The 14,647-nt window shown below is 36.3% G+C and overlaps 2 protein-coding genes and 1 non-coding gene across 3 annotated transcripts in view; all 3 read right to left on the bottom strand.

Annotated features, from left to right (window-relative positions):
• LOC100180373 (dynein regulatory complex protein 8) overlaps nucleotides 1-1,598 on the bottom strand; it is a 2,731-nt gene extending 1,133 nt beyond the window's left edge. The window contains exons 1-3 of the mRNA XM_009861545.3: nucleotides 1,439-1,598; nucleotides 826-957; nucleotides 242-347 (exon numbers count right to left, since the gene is read on the bottom strand). Coding sequence (XP_009859847.1) covers nucleotides 242-347; nucleotides 826-957; nucleotides 1,439-1,463 — 263 coding nt within the window. The 5' untranslated portion in view covers nucleotides 1,464-1,598. The remainder of the gene's footprint in view (nucleotides 1-241; nucleotides 348-825; nucleotides 958-1,438) is intronic.
• A 753-nt stretch (nucleotides 1,599-2,351) lies between these two features.
• On the bottom strand, nucleotides 2,352-9,463 carry LOC100187546 (transmembrane protease serine 9). The gene is made up of 14 exons (XM_002122347.5): nucleotides 9,355-9,463; nucleotides 8,990-9,037; nucleotides 8,635-8,736; nucleotides 8,187-8,357; nucleotides 7,179-7,331; nucleotides 6,869-7,018; nucleotides 6,395-6,611; nucleotides 5,845-5,966; nucleotides 5,180-5,309; nucleotides 4,724-4,876; nucleotides 4,562-4,656; nucleotides 3,779-3,970; nucleotides 3,292-3,434; nucleotides 2,352-2,812 (listed from the first exon to the last, which is right to left on the bottom strand). Exons 2-14 carry the CDS (start codon nucleotides 9,024-9,026, stop codon nucleotides 2,603-2,605), a joined length of 1,875 nt encoding a protein of 624 aa, XP_002122383.1. The 5' UTR covers nucleotides 9,027-9,037; nucleotides 9,355-9,463; the 3' UTR covers nucleotides 2,352-2,602.
• A 5,112-nt stretch (nucleotides 9,464-14,575) lies between these two features.
• trnap-ugg lies at nucleotides 14,576-14,647 on the bottom strand. Its single transcript has one exon. It is a non-coding gene; the product is annotated as a tRNA-Pro (tRNA).

The following is a 14,647-nucleotide window of genomic DNA, read 5'->3' as shown; positions in this document are numbered from 1 at the left end:
TACATGGTTTAACACCTGTGCCATCTACGAGTTACGATGTATGTACTTTGTGGTGATTATTTTTTTTTGAATTTTTTTTTTATGTATGGCTGATAATTTGGGCAACCCATTAGTGACCACTGGGTTGAAGCAATTGCCGTTAAGTGTCTTGCCCAAGGACACATACACCCACTACACCACAGCGCCGTGCCGGTAATGGACCAAATTAATAAACACTCAAATTCTTTCCAATCATAGATACCTTCGTTCCATCAGTATATGCGTCATCATTGGAAGAAATTTATCAAACCTGATGTAACCTGTTGGTTCTTCTTCCTCTATTTCAGCCAACATGTCATGCAGTTCACCTTGTGGCGAATATATTATGTAAGTTTCTATGTTATAATATATACTGGGTTCTTTAGATTAAAAATATTAATTATATTATACCAATATTGTCGGCTGTATGACAAGATCAGAGTTTAAAACAACAAAACCAAACGGTAGTAAAATACACCTGTGTTATAACCTCTTTAACCATGTCCTGGAGAAAAAATAACCTTTATATTATATTTGAACAAACAGCTTACCTCTGTGCCACATTAGAAAGTTTTTTTTTTTGGCCGGCATTTTGTCCTAAATATTAAGTCCGAATTGGCATTACCTTTTATAGTTTAATACAGCAGTATTGATTACAAATGACCTACGAGCAATCTTCCCTATGTTGTGGCAATTTATAATATAAATAAGAATAGGAAATTCATTTTACCTATGTTATACCGACTGTCGTTGCCCACCCTGCCAGGATAGTAAAATACATCTATTAGGACTAATGTATATGTTTACCTTCCGATGGACAACAGCCCAATGACCTCACAATGGTTCCTATCTCTCTTACATCAACTGTTTTATTCGACTCATGATCAAAAATATCAAAAGAGTCGGTTATTTTCTTCTCAATTTCTGCCAGCATCGACTCTGGTGAAGAAATTAAATGACTTAGATATTTGGAGACAACTGAATCTTGTGCTAGATCAAATTAAAATTACTTTTTTTGAGCTAGTGTGCTAGGTATTATAATTTACGATGACTTCCCTGGCATATTGTTTAAGGTGCTTGTTGTAAGAAAGCAAGGGATTCCTAAATATCATGGAATGTATAAGTGTTGGGTGGAAGATGTTTTTAAACTTTTAAACAAATTTGAGTATATAGGCCAACTGTGTCAATGTATACCTCACTGTGTATAAGGCCTTACCCATGTAGTACAATAGACTTTACAACACAACACGTCAACTTGTAAAATAAACTGCAAACCAAATACTTTTAGTTTATGTTCCCGCTGAGAAATGGTAAAATTACCATTTGCAGCATCTTTTACATACCTTTAAATTATTAATTATCAAAAATAGAAGTCAAAAACCATCTTAATATGATTTTGAACGATCAATTATTTCATTACCTGCAGATTCTTTTTCTTCACCCATTTTAAATTCTTTCTCGTAAAAAACACAAACAGTTATAAAATCGAACCGATTTTCAAACCTTATTAATATTAAAACTTTAAGGTTTTATTACAGTTTAATAGTTTGAGCAATTGTAAATAAATTTAAAAAATTCAAAACAAACTTGTTCGTAGCTTCGGGGAATCACCGGTTGGTTGTTATAGCAACCCCTATTGAAATCTTAAAAAATGAAATAATCGTCTCGTTATTTTAACAAAATTAACTCGCATGATTCTCAATTTCAAAATTGTTAACACTAATTTGTGGAAACCAATTAAACATTAATTAATAGACAAACATTTGCCGCCAAACTACTTCGGTGATCAAACTACCGAAACTACTTCACACACCTTTATGTAAGCTTACGATAAAATGATTTTAACTTGTTACAGCCTCTGCTAACTTTGGTTACAGCAGAGTCGTATAAACACCGATATTTTTAGGGCTATGGGTTACAGCAACTGTCAAAACAAGAGTTCGTATATAACCGTATAAAAATGTTCATATATACGAGCTGTGGTCAAAATACTTCGTACGCGCTCTGTTGCGAACCACTATGGTAAGCGACCTAGCTAATTGAGTGTCCGAAGTCAGAAATTTTGGACTCCTGCTCCCATCCGACTCTGAAACTTTTGACTTCGACTCCGCTCCTGCTCCGAAAAAAATTTAATTTAAACAAAATTTACTGCGTATTTATGTGCATGTATAAAACTGCTTTAAGAAGGCATATTTAAACCCGACTCCGGCTCCTGTTTATTTTAATTTTTACGACTCCGGCTTCGCTCCGGTTTGGCTAAAAGTAGGCGGAGTCCGGCTCGTGGACATCTTTCCTAACTAAATCAAATGTGACCAACACATAAACAAAGGCAGTTTATAATAATAAGTACAACGGCGTTTATTAAAACATATGGATGAAAGTAAAAGACAAAATATAACGATTTCTAAAATGTTGTAATTCTCGTTTGGCAGCTTAAATTGTGCAACAATATTACGTCACATTTGTTTGATTGTTTCAAAATAAATACAATCCCAAAACCACTTAGGTTTTATTCTAGAATCCAACTATTGTACAAATGTCTCTTCAACCAAAAGCCTCGCAAAATTAATTTAAATAAAACAAACTAAGAACAACAGCGGTTGGTTCTTGCGTCGATCCATTGCTTGTAAAACGCTATGTCGGTGTAGACCGCTGGTTGACGATCATACGACAAAGTATTACAGCTTGGTGAACCAATACTGGTCAAACCATATAATTGCCATTTCTGAATCAATTTTCCACTTCTGTCTCGTCCCACCACTCTAGGGCCCACTAGCGGTCCGCCTGAATCGCCCTGAATGTAGAGAAAATGTCATTTTAAGAGAAAGTGTGGGTTCAAGGCCAAACGCTGCTACCATTGTTAGCATATGTGTCTTTAGGCGAGACGCTTAACCGCAATTGCTCCAACCCAATGATCACTAATGAATGTACAAAATTTCAGCCATACAGAAATACAATCACACAGAAAGTTACATACGTTGTAACTCGTAAGTGGGCACGAGGTGTATGAAACAGAACAACTGTGTTATAACGACTGTCGTTGCCCCGCCATGCGAGGATAAATAAGTTGCATACGTGGTAACTTGTAAGCGGGAACGAGGTATATGAAACAGTACATCCGTGTTATAACGACTGTCGTCGGTGAGGATAAATAAGTTACATACGTGGTAACTTATAAGCGGGAACGAGGTGTATGAAACAGAACACCCATGTTATAACGACTGTCGTTGGTCCGCCAGTAAGCATAAATAAGTTACTTTCACCCCAACCTACCGTGCATGTGTCTTGGTCTCTTTCGCCACCAGCGCACAACACACCAGGGGGGTTAACAAACTCTGGCACGAATTCTTGGCATCGAGATTCGTTCAAAACTCGAACTCCAAGTTGTTTCAAGTTTTTCGAGTCAACTCCGCGACCTGCGGATGAATATATCGAATGTAAATAGTTCCCGGCGCAAAGCTGTGATATATAGATGTTCTTTGTTTCAGTGAATTGTCCATATTTTCATTTTTCTCATTCCATAGGGTAGTATACAAAGAACATTCAAAGAGCTAGATAACCAATCCCCATGAAAATAGCGTTGTTAATTGTTTAAAACTCCATTAGGAAAAATTGGATATTGTATGCTAACGTCATTCATCTTACCCCACAGGACCATATAAAAGTTCTGAACTAAAGACAAGAATTTGGCGGACGAAACTTTAGGACACAAGCACCGTCTTTCACACTCATAGCTATTCACCTCTTCATCGTATCTCACCTTTATCAATTCCCCAACCTGTAGCCCACACAACCTGTCCCACCCTCGCCCTTATACTGGGCAAGCATGCTGGTTGAACGTATTCGTTGAACATGATTCGTTTCCTCAGTTTAATGATCGCGATATCGTAAGTGATGACTCCACGTTGAACTCCAGGCACAAATCGCTCGTGTTGCTCAAGATAATCGATGTCTGTGACGTAATAAAGGGTTAACAGTTTTGTGACGTAATAGTGTTATCTGTGACGTATAAACTTGATAACTTTAACGTTGCTTCTTATAGGATAACGGCCGGTTTTAACCAATTTCGGCCGGTTTAACCGCTTCTAATGGCCTATTTGCGCCCGATTTCCTCTTCGCTAGAACTTCAATGTATAATTAATTTTTTTATAGGGAGGAAACGCTTTTTATCGAAAGTTTTGTACTTTGCTTTGTTAATTTAATCTGACTTTTGATCTCTAATCGAAGGGACAAATATAGATCATGTCATGTTATTTTAACAAAGTTGTTTTTCGTCCTAAACTGATATTCAATCTGTTTGTTTTGACGCGCGGTGCGCTTGACGGTAATTGCTTTGTTCGAAGAACTGTCATAATTGCTTCTGTGACGTAACAAGACCTGACCCGAGGTTATTGGAAAATCCCCAGACTTTACAAAAACCGGATTCTCATGAATTGTATGTTTCGTCATAATACCTATATGTTTAAGCTACAACTAAATTATTTTTGGCTCCACAGAACCTAAGGGTCCTGGGTTCGAATCCCATCAAGGTGTTCAAACTTACCAGCTCGCCCTTTGAACTCCTGGACCTGAGTTCCGTGTGTTTGCTTCCAGCCCATGAACCTTGCAACGTGGATGGTGTAGAATACTGCGTCAAGACTGGAATATAAGGTTGGTAAGAATATATTTGTGTTGTTACTTGAGAGTGAGCATGAGGTTTACTTACTCTGGTGTTCTACTGGATCGACTTTGTTTATTCAAACAGTGAGCAGCAGTAACAAGCCACTTATCGCATATAACAGTCGCCCCGCATAAGAAGGTTCGTCTGCCTTCTTTCTTCAAGAGCATTGCCATCCATGGGTGACTGAATGGGTAAGCTCTGTAATATATGAAGTCGGTTATGTTTCGTGCTATAGTAACGTGAAGGGGTAATGGATGACCTTATTGTCTACATTTAAGGTCTAATGTGCGGCTATTCACCCAGTGAGTTTATTGAGTGTCCATAAACTGCCTCAAAGTGGCCTAGATGGCTGCACCCTGGGTGTTGGAGTAATGGGGTAATATACCTACATTCCAGATCTTAGGCCTCACTAAGGACACTCACATAACCTACATAATGCATTTAAAAATGAGGCAATAGACCTACATCCCAGGTTACATATTATTTAAACCTCCTTGTTACCTTGTTCCTCCAACAATTTTCCTCACAGTGCTTCCAGCTGCACTGGCTGCTACGGGCGATCCAGGGTAGAAACGTGGTCGCCCACAATCAACTGGGTAACACTGTCGTGGCGGTACAACGAATGTGCGGCCTGAAAAAAGCAAAGAAATTTAATGATCGAATAATAGTGTAATAACATATATCAAAAAACTACTGTAATAATCTTAAACGAAACTAGTGGCCTAATCATTTTTACCGACGAAATTTACGCCTGTTAAGTCCATCCATTCATAATTGCGCTTAAACGAAATTTCACATCGATTATATTCCAAACTATACAATGTTTTATCTGACGAGAAACTTTTGTTTTATTAAACTTAATTAAACTTGACTGGATCTGGACAGAGAATAAGGCCGCTAGCAGAATATATTGCAACCAAAATAAGTAAATTTTGTAAAGTGGGAAAAGATGGAACACCTTTTCATTTTATTTACTTTCACATTTGATATTAAACAAAGAACAGAATTATAAAACAACCATAAAACCGTATCTTCACGACTTCCATAGACCGTTGTTAATTGTTTAAAACACGATCAGGATATTTGGATATTATGTGCTAAAGGTGTCTCATCTTGCCCAACAGTACCATATCTGCCCACATACGACATTTCCTTAATATACTTACATTGTCCTAACCAGTTGCAAGATCGTCGTGTAGTTGGAGCAGTTGGAGTAGTAGCGACAGTAACACGACGTGGTGTTGTAGCGATTGTCGTTGTTGTTGTTGTAGTTGCAGGGGTGGTGGTTCTGTAGTCAAGAATATGTGGCGTTATTTAACAACTCAAAGTGAGTCCACCGTACTGGGTGCAACAGCCACGCGTTTTTAACTGACACCCCTTTACATAGTTTTTATCTATAGCGTACTATGGCGACTGTCGTTTTGTTGCTAACTCCAAATTGTCAGCCAAACACAAAATAATCAACCATAACGTTATGCGTAGCAACTCGCATAAGTGGGCACGGGGTGTATAAAACAGAACACCCATGTTATTCGCCACTTGAAGATAAATGAGTTGTATTCATTCATATTTACTTTTTTAACAGCTGTTATGTTCGTTTAGTATCTTATTGATTGGTCTGCATAATAATATATGTCGACCGGACACATTCCAAACTTAGCATACTCCGGTCATGCGAAACACGGGTGTTTTTATAATTTTGGTCATATTTCTTACGTTGTTGTGGTGGTTGGAGCGTCCGGGTCTCTTCCTTGTGCAATATTCTGTAACTGCCATACGTCACGGGTCAAGAGGTCAACCAGTGAAAACCTTGAGGGGTCGGCGTCTGCTTGTCGTAGTTGATCAAAGAAACTTAACGTCGTTGTTGTTGTTGTTGCTGCTGCTGTTGTGGTTGTTGTTGTTGCGGGAATTTCCGATAGGGGTCGTGGTGGAGCTGTTATATATGATATCCATGGTTAGATATTGCATAAATTGAAATGTTCGTGCTTTTTATTTGTTCAGTGGTTACGTATGTGTCCTTGAGCAAGACAAACTTAAAGGCAATTGCTCCAACCCAGTGGTCAGTATTGGGTTGTCCGATTTATCAGCACAACAATCACCATATACATAACCCGTAAGCGAGCACGGGGTTTGTAAAATACGGCAACAAATATAAAATCCTTTCAAAATAAATTTCTAGAATTTCCTTACTTTCCGTATGATAACAAACACCGCTGTTTTCAATTGTTCCAAAACAACATCCTCTGCCCATGCATTCTGTCTCAGATAATCCGAACCCACATCGCCGCACGACGGCGCTAGGGATCTGACATTGGGTCGGCGGGCAGCTTCCGGTTAGAACTGTGATGTCATAATGGTTAGGGTCAAATGAAAAAAACAAAACAATTAAAACTTATTTGCAACCTGTAATTCGGCTCTGGGATAATTTAGAAAAAAACTTTTACTTTACATATTTGTCGCTATCCTTTTTTGCTAAGTAATAAAATAATTGCTGACTCACTTGCAGGATGGTAACACTTTCGTGACGTCATCGGATCGTTGACGTCATAACAGCACCCAACATTAACACAAGATCTCTCGTCGTTGATTGGTCCACACGATGTTCGGAACGCACGTGACACCGAAGTACATCGGAACAAACAACCAGTAAATTCTGTTCAAGTAGTTGGGGTAAGATGGTTCATGTATTTATTTGGGTTGGGGTAAGATGATACATGTTTTATCATACGTAGGGGTAAGGTGGTCTATGTTTTCATTTTCTCTTATATCGTCCCATTTGGTAGTAAACAAACAATATTTACACAATTATAAAACCATATCCTCACGACTCTGGAACAGCATTGTTAAAAACACGATCAAAAAATATTAGATATTATATGCGCTAACGGTATCCATTATTACACTGCTATATGCGTAAAATCTCGACTATGAAGAACACATAGTTATACCCGCGCGACATATTGTTTGTTTGTTTGAGGCGTCGTTCCATTGTTTGGATGATTGTAAACAATTAATCAATGACATACGTCATAATTAAACACAAAGACGATTGTAATAGTAACAAGTTGTTATTGTGACGTGGTATGTATGACACGTCATTGTTGCGCAATAAGTTGTCTTGTGTCGTCACGTAAAACTTGTTTATGACGTTGTATATGTTATTGTTGTGTCATAATAGCGACTGTTTCGTGTGAGAAAGTTTGTGACGTAATCGAAGTTTGTCTCCAAGAATATTTACACGAAGAGTGACAAACTTAAATCTCGTTGTTTTTTAAACAGATTACCTCTTTAAAACAAGACTTGTTAGTGATATGTCTTAAAACTATGCGTTAATAAATGAGTTTACGATTTACCGCAATTGATCCAACTCAGTGGTCACTTTTGAGTCGTATAAATTATCATTTATACAGTATAAAAAAGTATGACGCGATTTTAAAACAAGACACCCGTGTTATAACTGTTGTTGTCCCAACACGCGAGGATAAATAAATTTCATTCACAAACTTACGAATAGCTGCATTCGTTTTTACGAATGGTTGGGGAATAACCGCCGGGATTCCCCTAGAAGAACCCCCGATAGATCCTTCGGAATCTGCTGGGTTTTGTGGTCGTATTGTTGCTGATATGGTTCTATGAAAGCACCATGGTACGCCGTCAACGCTATCATCCCAACAACATCCTGTTGGATAATTAATAAACGTTAAATGTTAGCATATAAATACACGGGTTGCCTTTAGCGATTTTGCAAAACTGTTCTGCTTCTTCCGCTACCGTGCACAATGTAATATATGAACCAACTAATGTAGTTTAAAAAAGTCAAACAATGTGTTTTATTGCGTCTTCCACAATCTACATGGTACGACAATTATAATTAAACTAAGTTCATTCTTGTTTAATTGCCTAAACCAAACTAAGCCATTTTGAAGTTTCACAAATGTATTTCATCTTATACTGACCTTGATTTATACATTGTCTCGGAGTGATTCCAGGATATCCACAATCGGGTCTTGGACCTGACGGGACGCAAACTTGGCCAGCAACAATTTCTATTACGGACACTAGAGATAAAATATAAGTAATAAAGTTAGAATTGCATTTATTAAAGATTAAGTATTTGCGGTTTAAAACATGGAACGCATTCTGACAGGAGTATAATATTGTGCAAAGTTTAAACAACATTTACTATATAGATAAAAAACAATTCAAAAGAAAAACAAACTTTTTTTTAATATTAAGTAATTGTAAAACACAGCAAAAGGAATGGCAATGTAATATAATGATTTTTATAAAAACTAAACACCAAACACTCACCTGATATAGCGATCGCCGCAATCAACGAAAACCTCATTTTAAAAGTTTCTGTAACAAAAAATTAATCAGGTAAGTCGTCGTACGGTGGCAGTATTAAGCGGTTTAAATGCTGCATCTACTAATGCAAATGCGGTGTTTTACTAATTGGGTATATTCAGTCCAATGAATAATTTATTAATATTTTTTGATAAACCAAATAAGTGTATTTTTATATTTAACAAAAGAGATCTATTAATAATAACCGTTGCCGATTCAATAACTTATATAATATAAATTAAAAACTGTTGTTGGTATAAATATATACTATCATCGGCACATCATTAGTTCACGCAAAATAAACATTTAAATATAATTAAAATCCAAACCTGCAAGATATGTTCGATGTTGAAGTTGTGCATGCAATAATCACCTAATTGTTCCTACCGCCTAATTTCATAAAGATAATATATTATTAGAAACTGCCGATTAGATTTACATGTAAAACATAAACGTCAAACTGACGAAATGAAGTATAGGAATTTATTCGTCGCGAATTTTGATTCTTTTGATAGCAAAACTTCTCGATTTCCTTTTCTAGAACAAACTTGATTAATTAATAATCCTCATTGTTAAACTGTTACGTAATAATGGTCTCGATAATGAACACGATGAACATAAGCGAGCGGGTGTTATGATGACACTGCTGATTGTGACGTAATGAATCGATGCATCCAGCGCCCGAAGCGAGGGCACCCATCATCGCCCGGCACGACGATCGTCGATCATGGACAATCCACAATTGTGACGTTTACAAGATTATGACATCACAAACGAATTCTTGTCGAACCGCGAGGGACATTTTTATCACGAATCGCGGGAATAAGTCATGGTTTATTGCCCATTGTAGACCACAGCTGTAAGCCTGTAATAACTAACCTGTTATAAAGTAATCGCGATCTGCTTACCCCTTCGCTCAAAATAAAATACGCGCAAATATCGAACAGATTTTTAACAGCAAACTTTTGAATTTTACTTTTAAAATAACTTAACGCCCGCTGCAGATTTTAAACTTATTTAACTGTCATAATATCTTCTGTTGCAAAAAAATAGTTCGTTCAACTCAATACTGACGTCATAAACTTTAACAAAATGTTTTTTAACTAAAAAATTATTAAAACTCATATTTAACTGCATTCTTTTCTTATTTTATATAGTAGGGTGGGGAAAGATGGGACACCTTTTCGTTTAGTTTTCTCTTTCCATTTGGCAGTAAGCAAAGAACATTCAATGAATTATAAAACCGTATCCTCATGACTTCCACAGACCGTTGTTAATTGTTTAAAACACGATCAGGCTATTTGGATATTATGTATTAAAGGTGTCCCATCTTCCCCCACCCTACTATAATTTTAAAACTTTAAACATTAATTTTTGCTTTCTTAACTTATCAACCGAAGTTGAAATTAAATATTTCCTTTTCAACAAAAATCTTATCCGCGCTCCCCTTTTTGTAAACTTCGTGACGTCACTGCCTTTTTCTTTTTTCGTTTAGAAGTTGGCAAGGGACGTGTTCTGGTGGTTGGCGTGTGTATGTAAATACCTTGTTGCACCACGATGCATGGAAGCTGCAATTAAATGCAAAATAACATTCGCCGTAACTACACCGCAGGAATTCTATAAATTTACTTTTATTTCGATTTAAACAAAAAAAATCCAAAATATTTTTTAACAAAACATATAATAATTTTTATCTTATTGTTTTTAATCTCCATTACCAAAATATTTAAATTTTCTTTAATAACCGTAACTGCCAACCCACTAAGCAGGTTTGTCGGTCAACAACTTAACGCTAATAATCCGAAAATAACCAGCAGATATTTTATCCCAAAAATGCCGTTTTCGAGCCACCTCCCCAGGCGTAGTTTCAATATTTCAAGCTCCTTGTTTGATAAACAAACGGGTAGGATTTAGGTTCTTTGAGTTTTTTGCCCAACCCTTATATTTGCTAACTGCGTTTAGGACCTGAGATATTTAGTCGGAAACTTGGGGTAAATATTCTACCATGCATATCTTCTCCACTATTTACACCATACAGCATACACTATTATATTATTTAAAGAATCCAGAGTACAAGTCACAAAATTTATGGTTTTATTTTATTTTTTAATAAATTGTTTTTAGTTAACCTAAATGCGTGCTCGCGTGTAATATCTTTATATAACACACACGGTACGCGTATCTTTTTGAACACACTATAGAAACATCACCTTAATTAAACGACAAAGAAAAAACATCAGTTATCAGGTTAATTTAAAACGAACGGCTCTTTCCATCTTTTTCAAAATTCCTGTTCCTTCATATTTTGGGAGAGAGAGGGGAGGCGGATGTTTTCGCCGTTCTAAAAATTTCGAAATTTTTGAAAATTTAGTTCAATTCGAATTCGTGACGTGACTATCATAGATATAATAAAATCCGACTTCAAAGCATAGATATCGTATTACCTCGAAACCGAACCTTAGTTCATGTAATATGTTATACCATTAACGCTCGTGTTCAAAGCAAAGTCGTGCAAACTATAAAGATCATTGTATTTGGCGGGAAATTTCCTGACTGGCCTCGGTTAGTAAAATATTACAGTTTTTAACTGCAGGCTTTTCCCATCAATATTTTTATATGGGGGTGAGGAAAGGTGGGACACCTTTGGCACATATTATCCAAATTTCCTGATCGTGTTTTAAACAATTAACAACGGTCTATAGGAGTCGTGAGGATACAGTTTTACAATTTATTGGATGTTCATTGTTTACTACCAAATGAAACGGAAAAACAGAATACAAATTCGACGTGTTAAAACCTAGATTAAGACGAATCGACTTTCAACAGTAACCCCTTGCAACAATCCGCTGCCATATAACCTAAACGCAAAGTAGGCGCATCATCTGAAACCCGTTATACCCTACACTTCATGATTGGGCAATCGTGTCGTTATGATTTGCATGTAATACACCACACGTACATAACAACCATTAAGCTTGCCATTATGCTTTATATCGTACAGACGTACACTATTCGTTACTGAATTTAAGTTTAAAAAATTGTATCGTGTTTTGTAAGATACTAACATATGTATGAGCCAGTTTGTAAGAGCCTTTATTCACTTGTAATTTGACATTCAATCAAACCGGCCCCTACTTTATATTCCTTGTATTTGTTCCGATTCTCTGGTTTTGCGTTCAGTGTTTTATCATAGTAGCTCACTTGGATGAGTAAGGACTTTACTTACGTTCAGCAAACTATATAGAAAACCGTAGACGTATTAATTCATAATTTTATGTTTAGTAATAATATACAGTATAGGGTGAGGTAGGATGGGACACCTTTCCGTTATATTTTCCCGTCCCATTTGGTCGTAAACAAAAAATATTCAAAGGATTTTAAAACTATATCCTCACGACTCCCATAGATCGTTGTTAATTGTTTAAAACACGATCAGGATATTTGGATATTATGTGCTAAAGGTGTCCCATCTCCCCCCCAGTATTATGTAAACGTACTATAGCTTACATAAGTATGAATGCATATACACAATGTTTTGTATTCACTCAAATTCAGCTTCTCATATTCCGTGTATTCGTTGCCTTACAGTTTATGTTTCTGTGATAATCGTGTTTCACGTCATACGCCAACAAACGTATATGAGATATAACGATGGAACATCACAGCATACAGATGATACGTTTAACACCTCGTATATAAATCACGATTAGAAATCTTTATCAATATATGGAGCATCGGTATCTTCGTTGTCGCGAATAACATCGCGTTTCATAGAAAACCCGGCTTCGTGTATCGCGCCATTTGTCGATTGTTCACGAACAATGGAAGACGTGATACAAATGCTACTTGTGACGTCACAGTAGCAGCAGATCGTCATAAATGGAAAACGCGAAAGAATAATTGTTTTAGAAGCGTATCTGGTGCGTGACATTTAAATGAACTGGCAAGTGGCAACACTGCAAAATCTTTGAATTATGTTTGGAAACACTGGAATTTTATTAATGGAAATAAAATTGATCATTGTTTGTTATTATGGAATTTATTTTTTTCATTTTTTTGAAAATTACGATTTCTGTAAGTTGTCACTGGAAAAATATGTTGATGTTTACTGAAGCATTTAAGTATTTTAAAATTTTCTGCTGGCAACACTGAAATAATTGTACCCGGCAACACTAGTCGGTGGTTGATGCAAACTGCAACGATTATCTTGTACTAGAAGTCCACGTCATAAACGAACAACAAACGACGCCGCATTGTTAGTTGCGCGATCCGCGTGTCGCCGTGTGTGACGTATCAATGACGTAACAATAGACTTCGATTTAAATAACGATTGACTGATTAATTGTAGAATTTTACAACATTTAAATTAACAGACAATAGTAAAGAATTTCCCTCGAGCAAACTAACTTTCTCATAACCCGGTTTTTCTGAAATGAACTTACGACAAAGATTAATTTAAATCGTTTTTAAAATTCGCAAATTGCTAAAAACTCACCGTGAAATATCGTTAAAATTATTTTTACTTTATAATACTTCACATAAAATGATGTGGGGAAGAACAAGCAGCAAAACGACAGTTGTTGAAACGCGCATATGCTTGGAGGAATATATTCAAGAAAAAGTACCAAAAACTCGTAACTGCTAAACCCATTTCCGAATATTTTACCCCATTCTCCTTTATTTACAGTCATTATTTCCAATAACGTAATATTTCCTCGTATGATTCGAGTTTCAAAGTTACCGGCCAATAATAATGCTCCATTCACCCACGTGATCGTTGTAGGGTTAATAGGTCAAATTGAAAATTGGTCAATTTACCATTTAGTTTAAATACGTCCTCCGTTTGTGTTTGCATGTGATTGTATCTGTTTGTTTGTGAGTTTTATCTTTTAAAGAATTTAACGAATTTCAGTTCGACACCGCACGCGTATTTCGAATAATCATTGAAAAGCTGAATTTCATTATGACATCACAACACGTATTTCTTTAGCAGATTATTACGTCACAAACCCCGAATTTCAGAACAAATATACAAAGCTGTTTATTCCGTCAGAGAATTCGTTTATTCCGTTGTGACGTCATGGTACAAGTTGATCCCAATTGTTAACAAGTCTAGAAAACTTCTTGTGACGTAATAATAACACATTTTTAAAAACAAATAAATACGGATTATTACGTAACACAAGATGTTGTTCAGTTAATGGTACACGTCACAAAGTAATTTCTAGAAAGCCATTGTGACCGAATAATTGTTTCAATTATTCGTTTCCGCTATTAATTTATTCCTAATAAAGTTAAATAGGAAATTAATTTTTAAACGGCGTGAAATTTCAACCTCTAATGTTATAACTATGATAGAATAGAATGTAATGTTTGTACGTTGTGTGCGTGTGTGTAACTCTCGCGGGCCATTCATTTTTATATACGGACTCTGATACAAACATGGTAGTTTTACTAGTTCAGGATATACAAAACTATGAATGTGGTAATTTATATCTAAAAGAACAAATAATTATCAAAAATAAACACAAGCGCTAATTTGAAAATACTGGGCTCGTCCGGGATTTGAACCCGGGACCTCTCGCACCCAAAGCGAGAATCATACCCCTAGACCAACGAGCC

The sequence above is a fragment of the Ciona intestinalis genome, chromosome 10, assembly GCF_000224145.3.
Source record: "Ciona intestinalis chromosome 10, KH, whole genome shotgun sequence".
NCBI classification, from domain to species: Eukaryota; Metazoa; Chordata; class Ascidiacea; order Phlebobranchia; family Cionidae; genus Ciona; species Ciona intestinalis.
Note: the sequence above shows the minus strand (reverse complement) of the source record. Positions and strands in the feature narration are given on the sequence as shown.

Coding starts and splice junctions, on each gene's coding strand:
- LOC100187546 (XM_002122347.5), bottom strand. CDS start 9,026: ATGAGGTTTTCGTTGATTGCGGCGATCGCTATATCAG. Junction 8,358..8,634: donor GAGACAATGTATAAATCAAG/GTCAGTATAAGA, acceptor ATTATCCAACAG/GATGTTGTTGGGATGATAGC. Junction 5,967..6,394: donor GCTCCAACCACCACAACAAC/GTAAGAAATATG, acceptor TCTTGACTACAG/AACCACCACCCCTGCAACTA.